This window comes from Myotis brandtii, unplaced genomic scaffold (assembly GCF_000412655.1).
Source record: "Myotis brandtii unplaced genomic scaffold, ASM41265v1 scaffold351, whole genome shotgun sequence".
Classification (NCBI taxonomy): domain Eukaryota; kingdom Metazoa; phylum Chordata; class Mammalia; order Chiroptera; family Vespertilionidae; genus Myotis; species Myotis brandtii.
In genome coordinates this window covers 2,572,987-2,596,783 of record NW_005363502.1, presented here as the reverse complement: position 1 = coordinate 2,596,783, position 23,797 = coordinate 2,572,987, and the positions used below count along the sequence as shown (strand labels likewise).

At 41.6% G+C, this 23,797-nt stretch overlaps 1 protein-coding gene across 2 annotated transcripts in view; it reads left to right on the top strand.

The window, feature by feature from the left end:
* Window positions 1-18,721, top strand: part of UBXN2B (UBX domain protein 2B) — a 29,286-nt gene extending 10,565 nt beyond the window's left edge. The window contains exons 6-9 of one of the 2 annotated variants that reach the window (XM_014544108.1): window positions 1,649-1,810; window positions 4,698-4,822; window positions 15,826-15,948; window positions 18,542-18,721. In XM_014544108.1, coding sequence (XP_014399594.1) covers window positions 1,649-1,810; window positions 4,698-4,822; window positions 15,826-15,857 — 319 coding nt within the window. In that variant the 3' untranslated portion in view covers window positions 15,858-15,948; window positions 18,542-18,721. Of the gene's footprint in view, window positions 1-1,648; window positions 1,811-4,697; window positions 4,823-12,540; window positions 12,927-15,825; window positions 15,949-18,541 lie in introns of those variants that run through there. The other variant, XM_014544107.1, reaches the window with a different exon arrangement.
* Window positions 18,722-23,797: the final 5,076 nt, after the last annotated feature.

Below are 23,797 nucleotides of genomic sequence, written 5' to 3'. Positions count from 1 at the left end.
CAGTCCTCTCTCCCCAGTGTTTTGCAGGGAACAGGCCTGTAATGTCTGGCCTTCCCTTTGCTCCTTTCCTACCCTATCTAATAAAGTGGGAATATGCAAATTGACTGTCACTCCATCACAAAGATGGCAGCGCCCAGGCCCCTCAGCTCCACCGGAGGAGCAGAGGCAGGCGGCGCAGCTGGACCCGCCCCCAGGAGTCCTCCAGTTCGTTCAGTCCCACTGGCAGCTAGCTGGCAAGCGGGCCCCGCAGAGAGCAGACAGCAGGGCCTGCTTGCAGGTCGCTGCAGCGACTGGGCGAGCAGGCAATCAGGCCCTGCAGAGAGCAGAGAACCGCGGGGAGCGGGCCTAAGCCATCAGTAGGACATCCCCTGAGGGCTCCTGGATTGGAGAGGGTGCAGGTTGGGCTGAGGGAACCCCCTCATGCATGAATTTTATGCACTGGGTCTCTAGTCTATATATATAAAAGCCTAAGCAACTGTTACAACCGAACGACCGGAACTACCAAAATGACCGGTCAACCAGTTGCTATGACATGCATTGACCACCAAGGGGCAGACGCTCAACGCAGGAGCTGTCCCCTGCTGGTCAGTGCACTCCCATAGCCAACCTCCCGAGCTGGCCAGCCAACCTCCCATGGCCCCTCCCCCTCTAGCCAGCCAACCTCCTGCGGCCCCTCCCCCCAGCCGGCCAACCTCTTGTGGCCCCTCCCCCTGGCTGGCTGGCCCCCGATAGGCCTCAATCGCCGGCCAGGCTGAGGAACCCCACCCATGCACGATTTCTTGCACCGGTCCTCTAGTTATTAATAACTAGCTAATTACAGTGCCATCACTTTTAGAGACTGATTTCTGAGACATGTAGGAAATACAAGTACATATGTTAACCTGCCTTTTTTTAAGACCCAAGCACATCCTTCAGAGCCCAGGAACTAGATTTTGTTTGATAAAGTGTTCTAGGACTTAATGGTGCAGGCACACCTCATATTATTGCACTTTAGTTTATTGAGCTTCATAGATGCTGCATTTTTTTTACAAACTGAAGGCAAGACCCTTCACCAGCAAAAAGATTACGACTTGCCTTATTGTGATACTCATTTTATTGTGATACTCACTTTATTGTGGTGGTCTGGAACCAAACCTGAATCTCTGAGATATGCCTGTATAATGTACCTTCGTACCCCAATATTTCCTCCATTTTACAAATGACAGAGCTGGGATTCAAAGAGATTAATTTACTTAAGTTTACACAGTAAACATGGCTGAGATTTGAAACCAAGTCTGTCTGTGCTCTTAGTCATTCTTTGATGTTAACTCAAAGTTGCTCAGATTTCTGACTAAAGGCCCGTGTTTGCTAAACAGTTTCATGAAATTTCAAAGGGATAAAGAAGGAAGGAGTACACAAATAGGCTTTTCAAAGAGATTGGATAAACTAAATCAAAATCATAGGGTCCAAAATAACTATAATATAATGAAAGAGCTTGGAAGAAGTATAGGAGACCAAAGGGGCCATGTTCTTGCTAGTCCAGAAGCCAGAGGGGGGGGCTAGCTGGAGAGTCAGGGATCAGTCTCAGTGGTTATGCTACTGTCTTCAGTTTGTTACATGTCTTATGTGTTTGCATTTGTTTTCTAACTCTTTCATTCTTATTTCATAGCCTTACCCCTGAAATTGTCAGTACACCTTCCTCCCCAGAAGAGGAGGAGAAGTCAATACTTAATGCAGCTGTTCTGATTGATGATTCAGTGCCAACAACAAAAATTCAAATCAGGCTGGCAGATGGGAGTCGTTTAATACAAAGATTCAATAGTACACACAGGTAAGCTTCTAGTTTACTCTCACACATAGGGTTACTGATCTGTGTAAACTGAATGTGACTGGAGTAATGAAGAATATGAAATTCTTTAGATATGCAGTAAGTTTTTGACAAAGGGGGAAAAAACTTTAAAAGGGTAATAGCTATGTGTAAGAAGTGAAATACTTAGTAATTAAACATCCTTTGTAAACTCCAAATATTAATGCAAATCCAGGTACTACTCAAAAAAACAAAATCATTAAAAGCTGCAGTTTTGCACTGTTGCTAAAACCACATAAAGTGGAATCAGATTTAATTTAATATTGAAACCTTATTTGGACTTTACTCATATAAAAATTTATGGTAGTACTGATTGGGTTAACTTCGTAATATAAACTTATACTGTAAAGTTTAATTGTGCTTGTCAAGTACTTCAAATAAACCGTTTTAAATGCCATTTCACCATTCACTTGTAAATTAATACTTGTGCTAATACGATTATTTTTGTTTATTGTATGCCTTTGCAGGGATACATTTATAATCTAAGTTGAGTATTGTGTATATGTGAAAGAAATTCTTTTTTTACTTTAAATCATTTTTGTATTTTTCAATTACAGTTGATATACAGTATCATATTAGTTTCAGGTGTACAATCCAGTGATTAGACATTATATCACTTACTAAGTGATCATCCTGATAAATCTCATACCCATTTCTCACCATATATAGTTATAAGAATATTATTGACTATATTCCCTATGCTATACTTTATATCCCCATGACTATTCTGTAACTACCAATTTGTCCTTCTTAATCCCTTCACCTTTTTCACTCATTCCCCCTCCCATCTGGCAACCGTCAAAATGTTCACTGCATCTATGAGTCTGTTTCTGTTCTGCTTGTTCATTTGTTTTTTAGGTTCAATTATTGGTGGATATGTATTTATTGCCATTTTATCATTCATTTTCACCTGAGATGGGCAGTCCACTTGCATCCCCTATGTGTACACCCTCCTCTTGTAGTTGAGCCTTGATTGCTGTTGGCACCTCAGTGGGAGGGATTTACCCCCAGCTGATAGACTGCTAGGACTGGCTGGGACCACCATGGAGTATCAGCTGTGCAGGGACCCACCCACAGAGTAGGACTTACTTCAGTGCAGCTCTGTTGCCTGCTGAGTCTGCCATTTGAGTTTGTCACTTGTGGAGGTGGTTGGGTGTTACTTCTATGTGATCTAAAGCTGTCCATCAGTTGTGCTGGCTGTGGGACCTCCTGGGAGGCTCAGGCCAAGGTTAGCCACCCCCTGTGTTTGCCTGGGGCCAGCTGGAATGAGTTACAAAGCAGTCTGCTGATGGCTGCTCCGTGTGCTGGGCTTGGAGGTGCCCAGGAGAGGCCAAGCTGTGGACCAAGGCTGGGTGCCACCAGTGTCCGGCCTGGGGCCCCTTAGTGAGAGGTAAAGGGCATGCCCAAACCAGATGCTACTCATTTGAAAGATTTTAGGAATGTGTGAAGCATGAGCCAAGACAGGCTGTTTGTCTGGAAAAGCCACTGGAATCACTTGGGTAGGCCTGTAAGTTGGGTGGGCCTGCAAAGTGGGTGGGGCGGGTCTCAGGAAATCACCAGGACAGGACTAGCAGTGTTAGCCAATTTGGTGGAGACTCAGATGTGGCACTCACCTGCCAGTTCTATGGGGGAGGGCTCAGAAAAGGAGCAGTGGCCTCTGCCAGCACTTTTCTCTGGGGAAAAACTACCCCTCCAGCTCTTTTCCTGCTGCCACCCCACCCCATGTCAGACAAGTCAGTTCTTCTCAGTATGTCCCTGGTAGCTTTCAAGCAACTGCCCCAGTGCTGGAGCTCTGAGGAAGTGCATTCAAGTAAGTCCATGCATGGGCCCTTTAGGAGGAACTGCCTGTGGCCCTTAGTTGGTTAGAGCCTCATCCCCATACACCAGGGCACATATAAGAATCAACCAATGAATGCATAAATAAGTGAACAACAAATTGATGTTTCTCTCTCTCCTTCCCTCCCTCTCTCCTTTTCTTCCCCTCTCTCAAATCAATAAATAAAAATAAAAAAGAAGAACTGCCTGGGACTCCAGAAGCCCTCTGTCTCACGCATCCACAATCCCCACTGGTGTCTATATAGCCAGAAGGTATGGGGACTTCTCAGCATTGGAACCCTGGGCTGGAGGGCCTGATTTGGAGCTGGGTCCTCCGCTCCTCAGGGGCTGCCGCAGCCAAGATAGCCCTTCCACTTTTTATTTGCCACATCTGAGTGTGGGACCAGCCCATTCTGCGTCTCCACCTCTCCTGCCAGTCTCCATGTGACTTCTTTATATTCTCAGTTGTAGGACTTATGTTCAGCTAGATTTCAGTTGGTTCTGAATTGTGGTGGTTCTGTAGTTGTAATTTTGATGTAGTTGTAGGAGAATGTGAGTATGGCATTTACTGATGCCACCATCTTGACCAGAAGCCCTATGTGAAAGTAATGTTTAAAAACTATTCTTATGACCTACACTTTTCATAGTTTCAGACTCACTTTGACAGAGGCCAATTTGAGGTACCTTTCTTTTTCTGGGTCGAGCGCTGCTAAAATATTTTATACTCTGATAAAAGTAGGACCTGCACTTTTCATTATAATAACATGGTTGGCATTTATTTTGTGCATAACTCATCTGAAGATTGTCTCTTTTTTACAGTAAAAGTAGCTACTAGGTACACTCCAAAGTTAATCCTCATATTTTGTCTTACAGCTAAAATAAATCCATCCATTGAAATAGTGTAAATTAAAGAAAATTATAACACAGTTAAATAAGGATTAGAATTGTGTGATTTTTATTATTATCTAATTTTAGCTAATAGCTTATATGGTAATAAGACTTCTGTATCACAAATTATTTTTATCTTATTTCTCAGGATCCTGGATGTTCGGGACTTCATTGTACAGTCCCGTCCTGAATTTGCAAATCTTGACTTTATTCTTATAACTTCATTTCCAAGCAAAGAGCTAACCGATGAAAGCCTGACACTACAAGAAGCAGGTATTATTAACACTGTGATTCTCCAGCAACTGAAATAATGCTGCTCCTATTCATGCAGTAACACAAAGGAGAGATGATGTGCCATATTAATAAGAAAAACTTAGTTATACAAGTACCAGATTGTTTTTATAATTTATACAGATGCATTTTGGTTTTATTTTTATTTTATCCTCCAGCCTTAGTACAGATGAATTTGGACTAGGAGTAGATCTTGAGATAAATATCTTTGAATTATTATTTGTAGGGCTGGCTTATGTTGATAGCTTTTAAATATCCACAAACCAATTTGTTACATGCCCAGAGTTCACGTAACAACATTTGTTGGCAGAGAAAATTAACACAATTCCATTTTGATAAATTTGGTAAAATTTGCAGTAAAGTTTCTTGATGATGCATTGATCAAGAGCCATTAAGGAATTTTCTGATCAAATGTTTTGAAAATTTATAATATATACTAAAGAGTATCTTTATTCTGATTTTGAAATACTTTGATCATGCAATGATTATTTCTCCTATTAAGATATTATACATCCTTTTTACTTACTGACTTAGCTATATTACTGTTCAGCCTTGTATTTTATGGAACTGTGAACATTATAAACTTGAAACAAACATAAAGGTCAGCTATTCTTGAGATGTGGTAAACAGCACTTTAAAAAAGAGGAATTACAGTCCCTCCCAGAGCTTGCCTTGATCACATTCATTTATTCAGTCAACACATTTTTCTAGGGGGCCCACTATAGACACTAAACTGTTCTAAGTGTCAAAGCCAAAATGTTTTCTACTTCAGAACAAAACAAGTATAGAAATACAGGAATATCAGTTCTGTCAAGCCCAATGGATCTGAAGAAAGAACAGTGGAAAGGTTTGCATTCCTGCTGAAGCCAGGTATTTCCTGAGTGAGGCAGGTGCATCAGGAATGATAGAAAAGCTTGTTCTTCTTCCCGGGCACCACTTCATCTTAGGTCACCCACTCCTGGTTAGTTTTCTATTGCTGCTAGAACAAGTTACTATAAACTTAGTGGCTCATAACAGCGGAGATTTATTATCCTCTAATTCTGTAGGTTAAACTAGTGTCACTGGGCTAAAGTCAGGTGCTGACGGGACTGCATTCTTTCGGGAGACTCTGGGAGAAGCATTTCCTGGCCTTTTCAACTTCTGGAGGCCATTTGCATTGGTAGGCCTGTGGCCCTCTGTTCCCATCTTCAAAGCCAGCAACATTGTATCTTTCTGACGGTTCTATCATCATATTTCTGTGACAACAGCCAGGAAAGGTTCTCTGCTTTTAAGGACTCATATGATTACATTGGGCCCACAAGGTAATCCAGGATTATCTCCTCATCTTAAGGTCTATAGTAACCTTAACCACATCTTTAAAGTCCCTTTTACCATGTAAAGTAGCATCTCAGATTCCTTCTGGAGGCTCCAGGGTGAATCTGTTCTTTGCCTCTTCTAACTTGTAGAGGCTGCTGGCATCCCCTCACTTATGGCTGTATCCCTCCAGTCTCTGCTTCTGTTCTTACCTCTTTTAGTCCCAACTTTAATTCTGCTTTTCTCTTACAAGGATCCTTGTGATTATATTTTGTTTTCCTAGAAAATCCAGGATAATCTCTCAAAATGCTTACTATAATTACATCTGCAAAATGCACACATTTGAGCATTAGAACATGAGCATTTTGTGGGGCCATTCTACCTACCACAGTTTACTCCCACCTCAAAAGTTCACATCCATCCCAAATAAAGTTACCTCATCCAGAGGTGCTCAAAAGTCTCAGACTATTACAGCATCAACTTCAAATGCAATATCTTATCTGAATTTCACCCTCTCAAAAATTCCAAATCTCATTTTAATCATCTAAGATAGGTATGAGTAAGGATTTGGGTGTGATTCCTGAAAGATACTTTTTCTCCGTCTGTGAACCTAGAACCAGTTATCTTCTCCCAAATATGAAGGTAGGACAGGCATAGAATAACAGTTATGGACATTCCTGTTCGAAGAATCAGAAAATGGAATGAAAAAAGGAGATACCAGTGCCAGGCAATTTAGAAAATGAGCCAGGCACACTCCGTTCGGTTTCAAAGCCCGGGCATAGTCTTCTGTGGCTGGCAGCACCATTCTCTAGGCTTGTGGATGTCCTGGAGCAGTGGTCGCAAACTGCGGCTCGCGAGCCACATGCGGCTCTTTGGCCCCTTGAGTGTGGCCACGAAGTTTCAATCGCACTGTACGTGCGCGCCCGCACGTGGTATTTTGTGGAAGAGCCACACTCAAGGGGCCGCAGTTTGCCGACCACTGTCCTAGAGGACATCCTTTCAGAGTCATAACTTTTTCATGAAACGCAGCACATGTGTGCAGCTGAGTAGTTTTGTCAACTTATTTCTTACCTGTGGAATTCTGGGAGGTCTGATCATCTCTCATTTCACACACTCTCTATACCTTTCCATTTAAGATGGCCATGTCTGCTGGTATAACATTCTCAAAAAACATGTGGATCTTCTGTTTATGTTAATCTCTTCAAAGAATCTTTTGTGTGACTAAATACTCAGGCCTTTTTTATCTTTCTTGAGTATTAGCAAAAGTTGTACAACTATCCCCTTATCTCTTTCCCTAGAGCAGGCTTTCCTGAATCTCTTCATTTAAAAAAAAAATGTTTTTATTGATTTTAGAGGTAATGGAAGGGAAAGGGATAGAGAGATAGAAACATCAATGAGAAAGAAGCATAGATTGGCTGCCTCCTACATGCTCCCTACTAGGGATCGAACCCACAACCCTGGCATGTGCCCTGACCGGGAATGGAACCAATGTTCTCTTGGTGCATGGGTCAGCGCTTAACCAATAAGCCACACCAGCCAGGCCTGAATCTCTTCATTTTAATGTCTTTTCCATCTGAGTAGGCTGAGAATTTCCAAGTTATCAAGTCCTATTTTCTTTATATTTATTTAACAGTTGTTCTCTCAATTTATCTGTCTCCTCCCACATCTATCTACACTAATAAAAGAGAAACATGGTAATTGGCATACGACCGCTACCCTTCCCATTGGCTAATCAGCATATCCTTATGCAAATTAACTGTCAGCCAAGATGGCGGCCGGCAGCCAGGCAGCTGGAAGCGAACATGAGGCTTCCTTGCTCCAGTGACTGCAGACTCCAACGTTCCCCGCCTCACTTGCCAGCCTCTGAGTTGCAACTCTAAGCAACAATGTACTATGTTGCAAATAAGAAGCTAAACAAAACCCTAGAAACCAGCTTTCAGCCTGCCGGGATCTCAGAGCTGAAGTTATACATTGTTTCGATTATAGAACGGCAAACAAACCAGATACGAAGCCTCAGAGCTAGAGCCAGAGCTAAAGCTGGCCCAGAATAAAATAAAAAAAGAGAAAAAAAAGGAGCGGTTGGGAGCTTCAGTCAACAACCGCCAGCCTGAAAGCAGCCCTCAGCCCCTCACCCAGACTGGCCAGGCACCCCAGTGGGGACCCCCACCCTGAAGGGTGTGTGACCAGCTGCAAACAGCCATCATCCCCTCATCCAGGCTGGCCAGGCACCCCAGTGGGGACCCCCACCCTGAAGGGGGTGTGACCAGCTGCAAACAGCCATCATCCCCTCATCCAGGCTGGCCAGGCACCCCAGTGGGGACCCCCACCCTGAAGGGGGTGTGACCAGCTGCAAACAGCCATCATCCCCTCATCCAGGCTGGCCAGGCACCCCAGTGGGGACCCCCACCCTGAAGGGGGTGTGACCAGCTGCAAACAGCCATCATCCCCTCATCCAGGCTGGCCAGGCACCCCAGTGGGGACCCCCACCCTGAAGGGGGTGTGACCAGCTGCAAACAGCCATCATCCCCTCATCCAGGCTGGCCAGGCACCCCAGTGGGGACCCCCACCCTGAAGGGGGTGTGACCAGCTGCAAACAGCCATCATCCCCTCATCCAGGCTGGCCAGGCACCCCAGTGGGGACCCCCACCCTGAAGGGGGTGTGACCAGCTGCAAACAGCCATCATCCCCTCATCCAGGCTGGCCAGGCACCCCAGTGGGGACCCCCACCCTGAAGGGGGTGTGACCAGCTGCAAACAGCCATCATCCCCTCATCCAGGCTGGCCAGGCACCCCAGTGGGGACCCCCACCCTGAAGGGGGTGTGACCAGCTGCAAACAGCCATCATCCCCTCATCCAGGCTGGCCAGGCACCCCAGTGGGGACCCCCACCCTGAAGGGGGTGTGACCAGCTGCAAACAGCCATCATCCCCTCATCCAGGCTGGCCAGGCACCCCAGTGGGGACCCCCACCCTGAAGGGGGTGTGACCAGCTGCAAACAGCCATCATCCCCTCATCCAGGCTGGCCAGGCACCCCAGTGGGGACCCCCACCCTGAAGGGGGTGTGACCAGCTGCAAACAGCCATCATCCCCTCATCCAGGCTGGCCAGGCACCCCAGTGGGGACCCCCACCCTGAAGGGGGTGTGACCAGCTGCAAACAGCCATCATCCCCTCATCCAGGCTGGCCAGGCACCCCAGTGGGGACCCCCACCCTGAAGGGGGCCTGAGGGGTCCCAGACTGCAAGAGGGCACAGGCCGGGCTGAGGAACCCCCTCCCCCCCCCCCCGAGTGCACAAATTTTTGTGCACGGGGCCTCTAGTATATATATAAAAGTCTAAGCGACGGTTATGACCGAGCGACCGGAATGAACAGTCAACCAGTAGCTCTGATGCACACTGACTACCAGTGGGCAGATGCTTAACACAGGAGCTGCCCCCTGGTGGTCAGTGTGCTCCCACAGCCAACCTCCCACGGTCCCTCGCCCCTGCTGGCCACCTCCCCTGCCCCCCCATAGGCCCCGATCGGGGGGCTGGCCGGGAAACCTCGCAGGGTCCCTTCCCCCAGCTGGCTGGCCCCCCCGATAGGCCTCGATTGCAGGCCAGGCTGAGAGACCCCACTCATGCACGAATTCGTGCATTGGGCCTCTAGTTTTATTATAGTTCGCAAGAAGAAAGCAGGCTGCACCCTCCACGCTTTGCTTAGAAATCTCTTTAGCTAAATATATTAAGTCTATCACTTAAAAGTTCTGCTTTCCACATTACCGCAGGACACACTTCAGCTAAGATTTTGCTAGTATATAACTCTAGTCTCTTTTTCTTTAGTTTCCAACAGCATGGTCCTCATTTCCTTCTGAGCCCTCACTGGCAGCACCTTTAATGTCCTTATTTCTCACGACAATTTAGATATTCTCCATGACAGTTTACCCATTCTCTACCATGCTGCTTACCTCCTTTGAGCCCTCACTAGCATTCATCCATATATCTACTAACAGTGTTCAAGGAAATCTTGACTTTTTCTGTCATACTCCTAATACTTCTCTCATCCTCTAGTCCAGCCGTGGGCAAACTACGGCCCGCTGGCCGGATCCGGCCCGTTTGAAATGAATAAAACTAAAAAAAAAAAAGACCGTACCCTTTTATGTAATGATGTTTACTTTGAATTTATATTAGTTCACACAAACACTCCATCCATGCTTTTGTTCCGGCCCTCCGGTCCAGTTTAAGAACCCATTGTGGCCCTCGAGTCAAAAAGTTTGTCCACTCCTGCTCTAGTCACTGCCCAATTTCAAAGCCGTTCTGTACTTTCAGGTGTTTGCTGTGGCAGCACCCCACTTTCAGGGATCTAGAAATGTGTTCTGTGCCAACTCGCTGCCAGTTGACTTGATGTGCCAATAGGAGATTTGGAATTCACTTTTCTCAGGGGGCTCTGGATATTTATTTATTTTTAATATGTTTTTATTGATTCTTAGAGAAAAAGGGAGAGAGAGATAGAAACATCAAGGAGAGAGAAATATCATTGATCAACTGCCTCCTGCACGCCCCTACAGGGGATTGCCCGCAACCTGAGCATGTGCCCTGAACAGGAAGCGAATGTGAACTCCTGGTTCATAGGTCACGCTCAACCACTTGGCCATACCGGCCGGGTGGGGCTCTGGTTACTTTAAGGCAGTGAATTTGCCTGTATTAGGGGTTCTAATACTGAGAGTGCTACCAGAAATTCCACAGATAGAAGTGTTGATCCCACCACCACAAAGAAAACTTTTTCTGAGTGTCATACATAGAGTAAGAAGATTATTCCTGTCTTCCCCTCAGAATAGGAAGCCCTGTTTCTTTCCACTCATTGAAAACAACTTGGAGAATATATAAATAATAGTTCAAAGAAGCACTCTTAGTTCAAAAAGATGTCCAGGGATACACTACACTGTCTCAGGAGCAAAATGATCTTTCTAAGGAAATAATCTATGAAACAAATGAGCATTTTAAATAAAAGGGCATTTTCCTGTTTTGGATTACCAAAACCAGGGGGAAATTAACCAGACCCTGTAATATTTGAAATTTTATTCTTGCAATTTCTTTTCTTTTTTTTAATATATTTTGATTTTTTTTTTTTTAACAGAGAGGAAGGGAGAGGGATAGAGAGTTAGAAACATCGATGAGAGAGAAACATCCATCAGCTGCCTCCTGCACACCCCCTACTGGGAATGTGCCCGCAACCAAGGTATATGCCCTTGACCAGAATCGAAACTGGGGAACCTTCAGTCCACAGGCCGACGCTCTATCCACTGAGCCAAACCAGTTAGGGCCTTGCAATTTCTTTTTATCAGTTATGTAGAGTGCCTAGCACATATAAAACAGCTGCCAGTTTTGTATATAATAGTCTTCAAAAATATACAGATTTTCATTAGGAGAGAAAATTAAACATCTAGAAGGGATGAACAAGACTTTTCCATGAACTACATAGTATTTTGCTTCATTTAGAGTCATTTTCCTGATTTTTTTTAACTTACTACAGTCACTGTAACTTTTAAAATCTATAATCATCTTAAAGGAGAATATGTCACAATTAGACAACCGTGTATGAAGTCAGTTGTTTTGCATGATGTGTGTAATAAAAAAGTTTTTAAGTGTTTGCTTACCAATAAAGAATGTTCTCACTGAAACTCATTGAAAATCCTTTTCAAATTTGTCTTGATTTGTAGTTTTATTGAGTGGCTTAATAGAGTCTTTTAAGCATGAGTAACATTTCCTATGGTACAGCTTTTAATGGGCAGAGAAGAACCTGAATTGGAGCAATGTTATCTTAATTTCCCATTACTGTTTCTATTTTTATCCCACAAAAATAAAGGTGCAAATTTTTGTCAACTTTTTGCCACAGTGGATTTCTGAAAACCTGTCACAACATATATTGTTGATAAAGTGCATCATGTTTTCCCCATGAGTTTTTGTCCCTAATCAGTGATGCAAAAAATTCAGTGGAGTAAAATTGAAGATCTGATTGGCTTCATTGAGCAATTCATGAATCAGGCAGCATCCAGGGCTATAGAAAGGGGCAGGTTTTTAAAGGCAAGGCAAGGACAAAAAAAATTATTTCAGGTCTAGGTAACATATCTATGGGGGACAGAAAGTGTCTGTGGCAGATTACTTCATCTTCCTGTGAACAAAATGAGGGGCTGTGTAGTAAACCTGACAAGCTCAGGGGGCCACTTGGCAGGCTACAAGCCTGACCTAAAGTAACCACACAGGGTGGTCTGATCACATATTCCTAACGGGGTAGGTCACAATGAGTAGTCACAGCCCAGGCCTATCACTTTCTTAGCAAAAGTCATTCTTTACCTTAAGTAAGCCATGTCCATTGTTCTTATGAATCTAAGATAACATACCTTTGAAATGTTAGAGTAATTTCTTTTTATAGACTCTGCAGTGCACAGGCGCCCACCAGAGCACACCACAGAAGCCCTCATTGTTGTCTTGTTCCCCGCATACCATCTCTGTGTGCTATGAATGCTAAGTATTTACTACCCTGTACCCACCAATGTAGAAGAAGTATGTGTTTCTCCATTTTGCCTTTTATCCAGTCCTAGAAATTTCCCCAATTTGCTTTCTCCTGTCTCCTTAATGTACCAGCAATGGACTTCATGTTCCTTCCCTATGTTTTTTTTCTTTGAATTTAAGTGCATGAATGAGACTGCAGAACTACCATTCTCTGTATCATTTTCTCAGTCTGTTGAGATCTTGCTTCCAGGCATGTTGTAAAATTTGGCTCAAATAAACTCTTACAAAACTTCCCTATAGGTTTGGATGATCTTTCCTCTATATTTGAGGGGTGGGGAAAGGCCTATGTGGCAGATTACCCTATTGGTGATGGCCAAAAGATTTCACTTCACTCTGACCAGTTCTGAAGACACTCCTGGGTGAAGTGGAAGCCCAGTTAGCTTAGGTGTTAAGTCTTGGCTTGCATAGCACAAGTGACTCCATTTGGGGCTTGTTGTTTCTTTTTAACAGTGGTCAGGGCTTGCCTTTTCTAATGTCAACAGGTTTTATCATTCTTATCCTAGGATCGGGAATAGTAAAAGTATAATTTTGATTTTTCTATCAGAATCTGTTATTTAAAGAGGAACAACAAGTACAAATATTCAGAACATCAGTGGGTAAATGTGAAAGCATGAACATGGTTGAGTACAAGTGGAGTCTTGCTCCCAACAGCATGGAATCTTCAGTTGGGCCTGGACATCTGGGCATAGTAGGTGGTAGGATGAAGTAACATCTTATGGAAAGAAATGCTCTTCCTTTCTACAAATCAGTGTCAGGTTTAACATTCCCATAACATTTTTATTAATGTGGTAAAACTGTATGCAAATAAATGTTTTATATGTGCATCATATAAAATGATGATAACATTAAGAGTAGGAGATCTTTTTCCCATTGAGACCTATTTTAAATATTTATGATGTAAGTAGATGTTACTATTTGAAATATTGTCTACATAGGTGTTCTAGGGCAACGCAAACTAATCTGACTTTATATATTCTTTAATATGAAGCATTATGTGATTTATTTACAATAAGGAGCACATATCTTAGAGATAACTACTTGAGTTTCACATTTATTGAGGGCTTGCAAAGAGCAGAATCCTGTGTTGGCAGCAGCCTGTTGCTTATGGTCAGTGTCACAGTTTGTCATTCTGACCTAAGCGTAAATGTGATTTCTTCAGAGACCCTTCCCTGATGCCCCACCTGATATCATCCCCACGTCTCTCTCAGTCACATGGAGACAATCTTTCCCGTTCCTCCCTCCTGCCATACGCCAAAGCAATTTAGGAACACAGTAATGTCCTTTACTCAAGGGGAAAATAATTCATGATTTGGGGGGTATGGTGCCTCACAAGCGTGGAGCATTGGGGCAAGAAGTGAGTTTTATAGAGCATTGGAAGAGGCAACTCGGACACAGGGCAGGATTGGCTAGGAGGGCAAGAATTTCCTTGTAAAGCTAGGAGGTCCTATTTCTAGGGCAAGGTGAGCTAGCTAAAGCTGAGGTCGAGGATTGTGGTTGGTGTAGATTAGGTTTCCTTAAGAGGTGTTTCCCATAAATGCAGCCGACTTGGGGTTAGATTTGTGATGTGGGGCGGCCTCCATTTTGTGAGTCCCAATATACGTTTTAAACCTGATCCCCGAGATTCTCAGAATGAGAGTTTGTGAGAGCTTTGGTTTTTCTTATCCCTGCTGTATCCTTAGAGCCTAGAGCAGTATCTTCAATGTAGGAGTCACTGAGTAAATGGTTAAAAGTAGTGAGTCAATGACTTAAGAATGGGACCTTCTGAGCATTGGAATATATGCATTCGTGTATTTTTTGTTTTTGTTAATCCTGAGGATTATTTTTTCCTTTGATTTTTTTTTTTTTTAGAGGGAGTGGAAGAGAGGGAGGGAGGGACGGCGGGAGAAACATCTTCGTGAGAGAGACACATGGATTGGTTGCCTCCCGCACACACCCCAACCGGGGATCGAACTTGCAACCCTGCAGTGTGCTGGCCAGTGCTCTAACCACTGTACACATCGGCCAAGGGTACATTTGTGTTTTAAAAATGGGAGATTCCGAATAGTGCCAACAAAGTAAATAATGGCGGTAGAAAATATTTGTACATTTTGATTGGGTTGTAAAGGAAGAAGCAGAGAAGTGTTGTAGAAGTGGCAGCTTTGGCTCATTTCCAGGCATGGTAGCACCTATACCTGTAAGTGAATGGTCCTGGCAGTTGCCAATGGTGGAAGGTGGGTGAAGAGGGCTAAGGAATGCCCTCCTGAGATGCTAACAGTATGTGAAATGCCTGGATTGTCTGGATCTCAGTAAGAAGGAAGGTGCTGTGAGTCTAGAAGTGTAGGGGTAAGGAAGAACACTATTCTATGAAGACATGATGGAGACTCAACCTGGTAAGTTCTGCAGTATTTGATTACTCAGAAAAGTATGCCGGTCATTCGTCATGTAATCTGATTGTTTATAATTACAATTTTATTTTATAATACCTCATCATTTATTTACTTTAGTTCTAATAACCCCCAAAAGTGAACGTTGATTTAATGAAATTTAATCACAGTAAATTGGGAGTATGCTAAAGTATATGTAAACACTTTTGTGAACTAAAAAGCCACAGAAAGATGATAATGGAGGTTTAATCACCTACCACTCGTGCCTTGGAAATCACACTAGTTTGAGGAGATGTTGACTTTGGCTGCACTCTCAATTTGGCTGAACTTATAAAGAAAATTCTCACTAGTGATTAGATATTGTTCGTGTTCTCTAAATTAACGCCATTGCCCAATCTTCCACGCAAGCAGAGAAGGCAGAAATGACCTGGAGTAACCGATTTCCAAATAACCTTTTAAACAGACAAGGATATCTGCAAACATCTATGAGTTTCAGTGTTCTTATTTTTCAGAAACGTAATGATGTTATATAGTTCTCCTAATTTTGATATTCCTTAATAGCAACCTTTTATGTATGTTAAAATACTCAACTAGTACTTCTTTAATTTGCATAGATTTCATTTTTAAAACATAAGCACAAATCTTATGTACATTTGACATTGAAAATGGCACCAGAGCTTACAATTATAAATGACCAGGAGTTCTCTATGTGCAGTCCTCCAAATAAGAAGTTACTTTAATGCAGAATTATATCCTGAGACACCGTAATCCTTTTGTTTTAGATAAAAGGAAAATAGCAGAGAAGCTAGATTAAATTGCATGCCACGCCATGCCTCAGTGAGTGCTTGGCATGCATTCATTTGATCTCACCTCAGATGCACAGGACCACCGATGATTCACAAACTGTATGTATTTTTTTTCTATATTTTTTAAGATTTTTAAAATGTAATCTCTTAGTGAAAATAAAATTATAAAAGGTCATTTGCATTTCTAGGTTTTTAAGTTTTATCACTTAAGTTTTTTATTTCATACCTGAAAATAGGTCTCCTAATTCCACTTTTATGCATGATTCTCCAATCAAAGTTAAGATTTTACTTAAATAATTAAGTACATAAAAGTACATTGGGTTATTTTCTCATTATTCTTTCTGTTATAAATAATGGTACTTACTTTTACTCATAGACTATCTGCCAAGTTACCATTTTTGTGCTATATGTATGTGGGAGATGGGGGTAGTGGTGGGATAGGTTTGTTATGTAACCAACACAGTCTCCAACCAATACATAAACTTTTACTTCCATTCTTCTTCCTTTCTCTTCTTTCTTTTCTCTTTGTTCCCTATGTATTTCTAAATATTACTTCCCAAACTTTCTGATTTACTGGGAACATTTCTCGAAACAGTAAGTTCTCCTTCCTAAAATATGTAGGGAGAAGGGCCACATGTGAACAGGATGAGGTAGGGCAAGGCCTTGAGAAACCTGGGAGATAAACAGGTAAATGTTATCCCCATGATCTTCATGAGGAGCAAAGGCAAATGCCTTGGAACAATCACATTTTGAGTAGAGTGGACGTCAGTGGGTAACTAGCATCTCGTTTCTTACTGCTCATTTGAAGTGTACACACAGAAATATCTGGATACTGGTTTCATAGATTACCAATGAAAGGTTAAGTCCTTTTCTAAGGGATAGTCAGCAAATGTGGTAACTCTTAGCTTCACCACCAAAAACATCCTCGGGTGAAATGTTAACTTACGATGATTTGATAATATTGGTCCTATGTAACATTTTTGTATGGATTACTCTAATGCAGTTCAATGTTTTGTTACATTTTTCCTCAATGTTTGCTGTCTTCCTTGCAATTTTAATACACCCGAAATGATGTGGCAGAAAAATCAGTGTTTGAAAGGGTCTGGCACTATCTCTCTAAGAATATTATGTCCTTTTTTAAAAAAAACACCTGGAGATATGAATATCAGATTCTTTTTTACATTGATCTAGTGCAAAAATCTGGCATTCTTAATCAACTGTAAGCCAGAAAGTTTATTAATAAACCTAGAAATCTGAAAAGTTCTTAATACAACCTTTTAAAAATCATATATTAAAACATTGGGGTGGGAGGAGATGGGTTTTTTTTAATATAAGAAAAGAGATTACTATAGCAGATATCACTGCTTGGGAGCAATTAACAATATAAAAAATGCTATTGATTATTATTTAACTTCTTTCATAAAAGGACTCCAATCTTATACAACAGGGTGTAATATGACAAAAACTGCATTTTCACTTGCCGAAATGTATATATGGAGGGGGAGGCACGTGAGGGAACAGCAATGATTTTTTTCAGATGTCATCATCTGGAAATAAATGCTTAAGGCCACAGGCCCTGTTAATCTTTACGAAGATGAAGAAGCTTCTGATAGTAAAACAAAATCTGGAATTACCAAGTTAACAATTAGGACAGCGGTGTGTGGGAATTTGATTACTTATCATCTCCACCAGAGGGTGTGCGGGCCCTGGGAAAGGATGTCCATCATTAGCTTCTCCTTAGCAGGTTTAATAAAATAAAGGGAGAGGATAAAAGTTACTTGTTCCGATAGAGCAAGGAATTACCTAGACATCAATATCAGTTGCCCTGCTTTTTCCTGACCTCCTGCAGTATAGATAAGGAACACTAGGCTAAATGTAATTAGCATTTTCTTACAGAGAACAGACTGACCACTGTCAGAGGGGAAGGCAGTTGGGGGCTGGGTGAAATATGTGAAGGGATTAAGCAAAGAAAAAAAAATACTCTTAGACACAGACAACAGTATGGTGATTACCAGAGGGGCAGGGGTGGGAGAGGTAGAAGAGGGTAAAGGGGGGACAAATTGTAATAGAATGAGACTTGAGGTGGTGAAAACAATATACAGAGGATGTATTAGAATTGTATACGTGAAACCGGTATAATTTTATTAATGTCACCCCAATAAATTCAATTAAAAATAAATAAAACTAGCATTTTCAGAAATGTAATCATGTTTAATTGTAAAAGTATTGATAGTGTCAGTGTACTATAGGCCTTAGGGTTTTTTCAGTGTGATACTACCCATTAAACATTGCTCAGATGTTTATCACTTCGGTGTATTGCCCACTGATGATAATTTTCCCTGGAAATTATTTAAATTGCCCCACTAGTGTTTCAACTCCTTCAATTATGTGTTCTTCATTTTTATGCACTGCCACAAAATTACTCCTGAACTCTTCCCTCCACCCCTTTTTTCTTGTTTTGGCTAAATTCTGATTACTCAGATTTCAATTCTTGGATCTTTTATATCTTTGCAGTCACCACTTCTCACCACAGTGAATTCTGTTTTGATCTTTACTCTTCCCTCTTTCAAAATTGTGCATGCAACTTTACAATTGTCAGGTCACTAATAGAGACACGAGTGGCAGATTGTAAAATGAAAATGGAGCACCTGCATAAAAGTTGGATGCCCTAAATTCCTCCTCATTCCTCTAGGACCAACTCTGCAGGTCCCAATTTTCTCATCTCCAGAGCAAGATTAGAACATGGTCCTTCAGTTCTTAATTCTGATTCTCTGTCAGAAAATTAAGCACTGGTCAGCACAACATGCCTGAAGATATTATGATGGAGTTAAAGATGGACGAATGATACAACAGAAACCAATAAAAAAAATCCAGAGAAAAATATAACTTTTGTTGCTTGTTCTCTTCCCATTGAGTTGGCTTTCTGGGACTATCTACTAGTAAGAGAATTTGAGAATTCTTATTAAAAATATTTCCCCCTAAGCCCAGCATGCATGGCTCAGTGGTTGAGCATTGACCTATGAACCAGGAGGTCATAGTTCGATTTCTGGTCAGGGCACATGGCCTGGTTGCAGGCTCGATCCCCAGTAGGGGACATGCAGGAGGCAGCTGATCAATCGTTCTTTCTCATCACTAATGTTTCTATCTCTGTCTCTCTCCCTTCGTCTCTGAAATCAATAAAAATATAGTTTAAAAAAGATGTCACCCTGAAACCTATATAATTTTATTAACCGATGCCTACCCAATAAATTAATTAATAAATATTTTCAATCTAATATATGTGGAATAGCTGGTAAAGGATAGCATTAACAAGTAGAATAATCAATGAAAGTTTTGCAGGCCAATACAATTTTCTTAGGCCAAATTTTTAGTAGCTGTAAAAAATTTTATTAGAGTCCTTCATATGACACTATTCAGTTTAAAGTGTTTAGTAGAATATTTAATGATGTGAAAGAAATTCACAGTAAGAGTGAAGTCAGGTTAGAAAAGATTCACCATAGGATTAAGAGTCTAGTTTTAAAAAACAACAACAAAAACCTGCTTATCATTTCTAGCCAGAATTATGGACTTTTATAATTCCTCACTCAAAGTAGCCAGGACTCCTGGAAGAAATGACTGATTCCAGATTTGGGAAAGGGAAATACAAGATGAGCACAGATTATCTTGTGACTGAAAGTGAAGATGGTTTTAAAGACCAGTGGAGTCATGCAAAAGGGCACAGAAGCCAGGTTGAGGTCCCCACTGGCCTAATTTGGCACCACTTCAGCATCAAGATGATAACTACTGAAATCAAGTCTGTAAAAATTCATAAGTTCTTCATAATTTACTTCTTTGTCACTGTTGAGGTAGCCATTAAATCACTTCTTTGAAATTGGTAGAGAAAAGTATGTATTTATCCTGTCTTTCTAGTAAGACCTGTATTTCTGAGCAACCAGTAGCCCTAGTTGATAAGTGAAAGCTATACTTTACCAAAAAATGGCAGCTACTATAGATAATGAAAAATAGAAATATAACATTTTGCAGTCCCTAATGAACCACGCATTGATCATGAAACGACCAGAATGGGCCAGAAGACACGGCAAAGTAATTTTGCTTCATGATAACGCACCATCACACACTTCAAAACCAGTTAAAGACACGTTAAAAGGTCTTGCCTGGGAAGTATTAACCCACCCGCTGTATCCACCAGACCTTGCTCCTTCAGATTAGCACTGTTCCAATCGATGGCACACACACTTTCTGAGCAGCACTTCAAAACGTATGAAGTGGAAAATTGGGTTTCTTAATGGTTTGCCTCAAAACAAGAAAAGTTCTATTGGGACGGTATCCACAAATTACCTGAAAGATGGGGGAAATGTGTAGCTAGAGATGGACATTACTTTGAATAAAGCACCTTTGATGTTTCTCTTGAAATTATAGTGTTTTCTTTGATTACAAAATCCGCATTATTAACTGGTACACTGCATTATTAACCTGGCACATTGACACAGATGTCAAACTTGAACACTCTCTGTGGTTTCCTCCCCTCCCAAAAAATGCAAAGCCCAGCAAAAACAAAACTTCACACACAAGGACTTCTTCTTTTCAGCTGCTTACTTTATTGCATAGGAAGAGAAATATTTCAGCAAAAAAAAAAAACAAAATACAACTATAATAGGACACTACACATTTCTATTTTCAAAAGTCCTGCTGTTTGGCCCTAGAGAGTTTTCCTTGACCTTTTTCTGCTGCTCCCCCAGGCTATGTCATTGCACCAACTCCATGCTCTGTGCTTGGAGGTTGGTGCTTCCTAGAATTCCAAATTCTTCCTATTAAGTAGAGCCTCTTTTCTGACTCTAATCATAAACTTAGGTCCTTAGTCAAGCCAACTGAGGTCTTCAGTAGAAAAAGGTGGGGGGAGTTCACTCAATAGGATTTGCCTACCTTAGAAGTTGTAAATAGCATTTTCCCCATCCATTACATCATGGTTTGGATTTTTAGTGACAGTGTGGTAATGGTATTGCAATTTGTTGGTTTTTTTTTTAATGTCATTTATTCTAGAGCTTATAGATCTAAGACAGGAGAACTAGCTCAGCCTAAACATAAAGAGTAGGACACCTGCCCTAGCTGGCTTGGCTCAGTGGATAGAGTGTCAGCCTACGGACTGAAGGGTCCCCGGTTCAATTTCAGCCAAGGGCATATGCCTGGGATGCGGGCTCGATCCCTAGTGGGGGGTGTGCAGGAGGCAGCCGATCAATGATTCTCTCTTGTCATTGATGTTTCTATCTCTCTCTCCTTCTCCCTTCATCTCTGAAATCAATAAAGAAATATATTTTTTTTAAAAAAAAGAGTAGGACACCCAAAAAACCAAGGCTTTGTGCAAGTGCAGTTTGGTTCCAATGTTCCAAACAGCTGTGGTGCCTTAAAAAAAATAAAAAAGACCTTGATAAATACTGTTCAAGGTCTGTTCTTACCAGTAAATGGCCTTGATCTTGGCTATTGGGTCCAGAGCTGAGCAGGCTCTGTATGGAACCTACTGGCTGGCGCATGTTGACTTTGGAGGCTTTACAGCTTTTCAGTGAGGAAACGCTTGCCATTTCTAAGCTTCCTAATATGCACACGAATGCACACTTCATTTCTACTGATATCTCCTTGTCCTATTGATACAGTTATGAGTTTGATACCTTTTTGTATAAATCTGTTATTTATAAGTTTTGAAAAATATGCCATTTAAAGGCAAACAGAGCAAAAGGTGGGAAATAAATTTAACCCATCTCAGTAGAATGAATTTTGATTCCTCCTGCTTTTATTTGAGATTTTTTTTTTAAGTCATAGAACTTAATGTGTGGCCAATATAACATGAACCAAGGTGAACTGGAGGCTGGAGTGTAGAGAAAGTTCTTGCTATCTGTCTTTGAGCTTCAGTTAACCAACCAACAAAAACAGCATGGCCCATCATGTCACATGCTTGAACCAGTTTTTCAATTAAGTTTTAGTAGATTAAAATCATGGTAATGAGCCCTGGCAGGTGTGGTTCTGATGGTTGAGCGTTGTCACATGTACCAAAAGGTTGTTGGTTCTATTCCCCATCAGGGCACATGCCTGGGTTGTGGACTCAATCCCCATAGAGGCATGCAGGAGGCAGCCGATCAATGTTTCTAACATCAATGTTTCTCTCTCTCTCTCCCTCTCCCTTCTTTTCTCTCTCCAAAATCAGTAAAAACACATTTTAAAAAAATCATGGCAATGAGCTCATCAGGTTACATGTTTGAAGTTGTTTATTTCTCAAATGTCTGTGTCCCCTATAGATTTCTCTAGGAGCAAGGTAGTACTAGTATATAAATGCAGCATGGCTTAGGCCAGTGATGGCGAACCTATGACACGCGTGTTAGAGGTGACACGCGAACTCATTTTTTTGGTTGATTTTTCTTTGTTAAATGGCATTTAAATATATAAAATAAATATCAAAAATATAAATCTTTGTTTTATTATGGTTGCAAATATCAAAAAATTTCTATATGTGACACGGCACCAGAGTTAAGTTAGGGTTTTTCAAAATGCTGACATGCCGAGCTCAAAAGGTTCGCCGTCACTGGCTTAGGCACAGGGGTGGGGAACGTCTGGCCCATGGGCCATATAAAACCCACAAAATCATTTGGTCTGGCTCTGCCAAGGCATCAGGGGTGAGTTAATTAACTGTGTGATCAAATACAGCAGGCTAATTTTTAAGTTGAAAATTTTGTATGGACCTCGAACGATGTTATAAATATCCAAATGGCCCTTGGCAGAAAAACGGTTCCCCACCCCTAGTTGGGGAAAGAAAATGACTCTAACCTGCATCTTATTCCTTATGCCACCATTTAGCATCAGTGAGACCTTAGACAAGTCACTTCACCTCTGTAAAATGTTATACAACAAAATAAATGATTATGCACCTCTCACCGGTTGATTTAAGGCAATCCTTGCATGACTCACTACTGACTGTGAAATAGGGATCATTTCTTTTAGTTCTAAAATTTGTTTACATCTTAAAAGGTATAGATAGTACTTACTACAAAATTTGAAATGTGATGAAAAATAAAGTCACTATATTGTTCTTAGAATCATCTCCCAAAACTCCTCTCAACATTTAATCGTAATGATAATATGCTCATTGAGAAGCCTACTTATATCAACCAAAACAGGAACTCAATGTTGATGGGTCCTTGTGAAGATTGTTTCAATTTTGGAATGCTTTGAGGATTTCTGGGGGCTTGTGACCAGAATGCCAAGAGGTAAAACAAGTATAGATGCAGCATATTAGTCATTTATATTCTTAGTTAAGTATTACTTGAATTTTTCATTGGATGAATTATCTGTCTTATATTTAGCTAAGGTTAACTCCATCTATGCTTTTCTCCCCATTTTCCTCACTTTGTGAGAGATGTCTAAAATGTGTTTTTCTGTTTCAGTTTTGATCTCTAGACGAAATTCTTAGTCTCTGGAAGTCAGTACTGTTTAAGCATATCCAAGCTCATAGCTGGACTTAACCCGTTTTACTCAGAAAGCAGAATTCTGTGAGGCCAGGCTTTGCTAACCTACCCTTTGTTGTTGTTGTTGTTGTTGTTAATCCTCACCTGAGGATATTTTTCCATTGATTTTTTAAAAGTAATTTTTTATGTATTACATATGTCCCTCCCCCTCATCCCCCATTGATTCCTTCTAGCCCATCTCCATCCACTGCCCCAGGCCTTCACCACCTTATTGTCTTTTTAGAGAGAGTGGAAGGGAGGGAGGGAGACAGAGAGAAACATCTATGTGAGAGAGACACATCAATTTGTTGCCTCCTGCATGCACCCTGACTAGGGCCAGGGATTGAGCCTACAACTGAGGTACATGCCATTAGGGAATCAAAACCGGGACCCTTCAGTCCTCAGGCCAGTACTCTATCCACTGAGCCAAACCAGCTAGGGCAGTGGTTCTCAACCTT